Source organism: Monodon monoceros, unplaced genomic scaffold (assembly GCF_005190385.1).
Source record: "Monodon monoceros isolate NGI ecotype Baffin Bay Population unplaced genomic scaffold, NGI_Narwhal_1 Super_Scaffold_21, whole genome shotgun sequence".
Lineage (NCBI taxonomy): Eukaryota > Metazoa > Chordata > Mammalia > Artiodactyla > Monodontidae > Monodon > Monodon monoceros.
Genome location: NW_021703778.1, coordinates 161,666,226 through 161,668,288, shown reverse-complemented (window position 1 = coordinate 161,668,288; position 2,063 = coordinate 161,666,226). Strand labels below are relative to the sequence as shown.

Here is a 2,063-nt window from a genome sequence, read left to right as displayed (position 1 = left end):
AGGGGAGCGGCGTTGGCGGGAAGGGGTGTGGCGTTGGCGGGAAGGGGAGCCCTCGCAGTGCAGATACCAGCATGGGCATCGCCTAGGAGCTCAATCTCAGGCCCTGCCCTGGACCTACTGAGTGGATCAGGATTCACCACCTGATCCAGGTGTTAGACACGATGAAGTAGCTAGTTCGTGTTTTAGGAAGGTCAGGCGGGGTGACCCCAGCAGAAGAGCTCGGTGTCAGGGAGGTGATTGGATGGTTGTCCAGGCCAGAGGGAAGGTGGCCCGGCCCTAGCCAGGCAGTGGCGGTAGAGCAGCGTGGGTAGAGAGGGCAGGACTTGGGGACAGAGTTACTGGAGGGTGAAAGAGGAAGGAGGGACATAGCGGAAGACCACTCTGAGCAGCTGGGCGAATAGGTGTGTCACCAAGTGAAGTCCGTGGGACATCCAGTGGTGGTGGCCCCGGGCATGTGGTCTGACCCTTGGGAAAGCGGACAAGGCCTGAGATGGGAGCAGGGAGCCCGGAGGCACTTGGGCACATGGCAGTGCGGGTGAGGAGAGGTGGGCTGGGAGGAGGCTGACTGATGGTGCCCCTGAGCTGGAGATGCAAGTCGTGGGTTAGGAGCTGAGGCTAGAGGGGGCAGGGAGGTCCCTTCAGAGCAACGCCTGGACACTTGCCCTTGAGAAAAGTCCCGTTAAAGTGTTCTGTGGGGGCTGATGAGTTTTGGATTTATTTTAAAACGTAGTTCACTTCGTGAAGCCAACTGTTGCCCGGCTGGGTCTTTTGGGTCTGCAGATCGAGAAGTTACAGACCCAGCTGGAGAGGGAGAAGCAGAGTAACCAGGATTTGGAGACCCTGAGTGAGGAGCTGATCAGAGAGAAAGAGCAGCTGCAGAGTGACATGGAAACCTTGAAGGCTGACAAAGCCCGGCAGGTAGGCACCCCCGGAACAGATCCTTCTCCTGAACCCCTGCCCGCAGGAGGGAGAGTCCAGGATTTAGCCATTCCCTGGGAATCCATCGGGGAAACGTGCATTACCAGGTACCTAGCCTAGCTGCAGCTCAAACCAGCAACTCTCAATCAGCTGTGGGGGGCACTGGCAGTGCCTGAAGACGATTTTGATTGTCATGACTTGGGGAGGAGAGAGGAGATGCTCTTGGCATGTGGTGGGTGGAGGCCAGGGATGCGGCTAAACGTCCTGCAACACACAGGACCAGCCCCGCATGACAAAGAATGACCCAGCTCCAGACGTCCACGGCGTCACGCTGAGCACCCGAGGTTTGTTTGCCTCCCACCACAGGAAGTCCCGGATTGGGGGCAGTCCAGTGCTGGTGCAAAGGCTCCGTGATGCCATGCAGGGGCCAGGCCTCTCCTCCCTCTGCCAGTCTTAGCAGTGGCTGCCACACACCCTGGAGGGCAAGGGGCAGAGGGAAACCCTCCCGGGACCTTCTGTCACATCTTACTGGCCACACCCAACACATGACCACCGCTACCTGCAAGGGAGCCGGGGGTATCCAGTATTTGAATTTTTCAGCCTCTGATGTAGAGCAGAAATGGGGGGAATGGGATGGTGCCACGTTTCGTGAAAAGACAGGCAGGGCTTCTGCTCAGGTGTGGCTTACGTAGAGGGCAGAAGGACAGGTGACAGGCAAGGCAGTTTCAGACGTGTGCTCTTGAGGGAATAACGCAGAGAACCCTGCTGGATGAAGGCGCTGAGGAGCCCTGGTGCAAGGCTGTCCTGAGGGGCTGCTCACGCTGAGCCCTGGAGAAGGAGGGGGAGCCAGTGATGCTGAAGACTGCTGGGGGCTGGGGGTGGTCCAGGGCAGAGGGAGGATCCTGTGCAGGGGCTGCGGGAGGGGAGAGGCGTAAGGGGAGCCCACAGAGGTGGCGGCCAGGATAAACGTACCAAGGGAATCACTATCATTGTTTTACGTGAGAGGGAGAGAGATGGGGTTTATGTTTCTAAATCATCCTGGCCGCCGTGAAGGCATTTTAATTTGAACTGCCTCTGTAGGGTTCTCCATGCCCTTCACCTTGTGTCCATAACCCCTGGAAACGTTAGCACTTCTTTTTTTTTTT

At 57.9% G+C, this 2,063-nt stretch overlaps 1 protein-coding gene across 2 annotated transcripts in view; it reads left to right on the top strand.

Annotated features, from left to right (window-relative positions):
* The window catches only part of CCDC88C (coiled-coil domain containing 88C), a 126,977-nt gene that overhangs the window by 86,224 nt on the left and 38,690 nt on the right, over nucleotides 1-2,063 (top strand). For both annotated transcript variants that reach the window (XM_029238828.1, XM_029238829.1), the window contains exon 14: nucleotides 781-918. In XM_029238828.1, coding sequence (XP_029094661.1) covers nucleotides 781-918 — 138 coding nt within the window. The remainder of the gene's footprint in view (nucleotides 1-780; nucleotides 919-2,063) is intronic.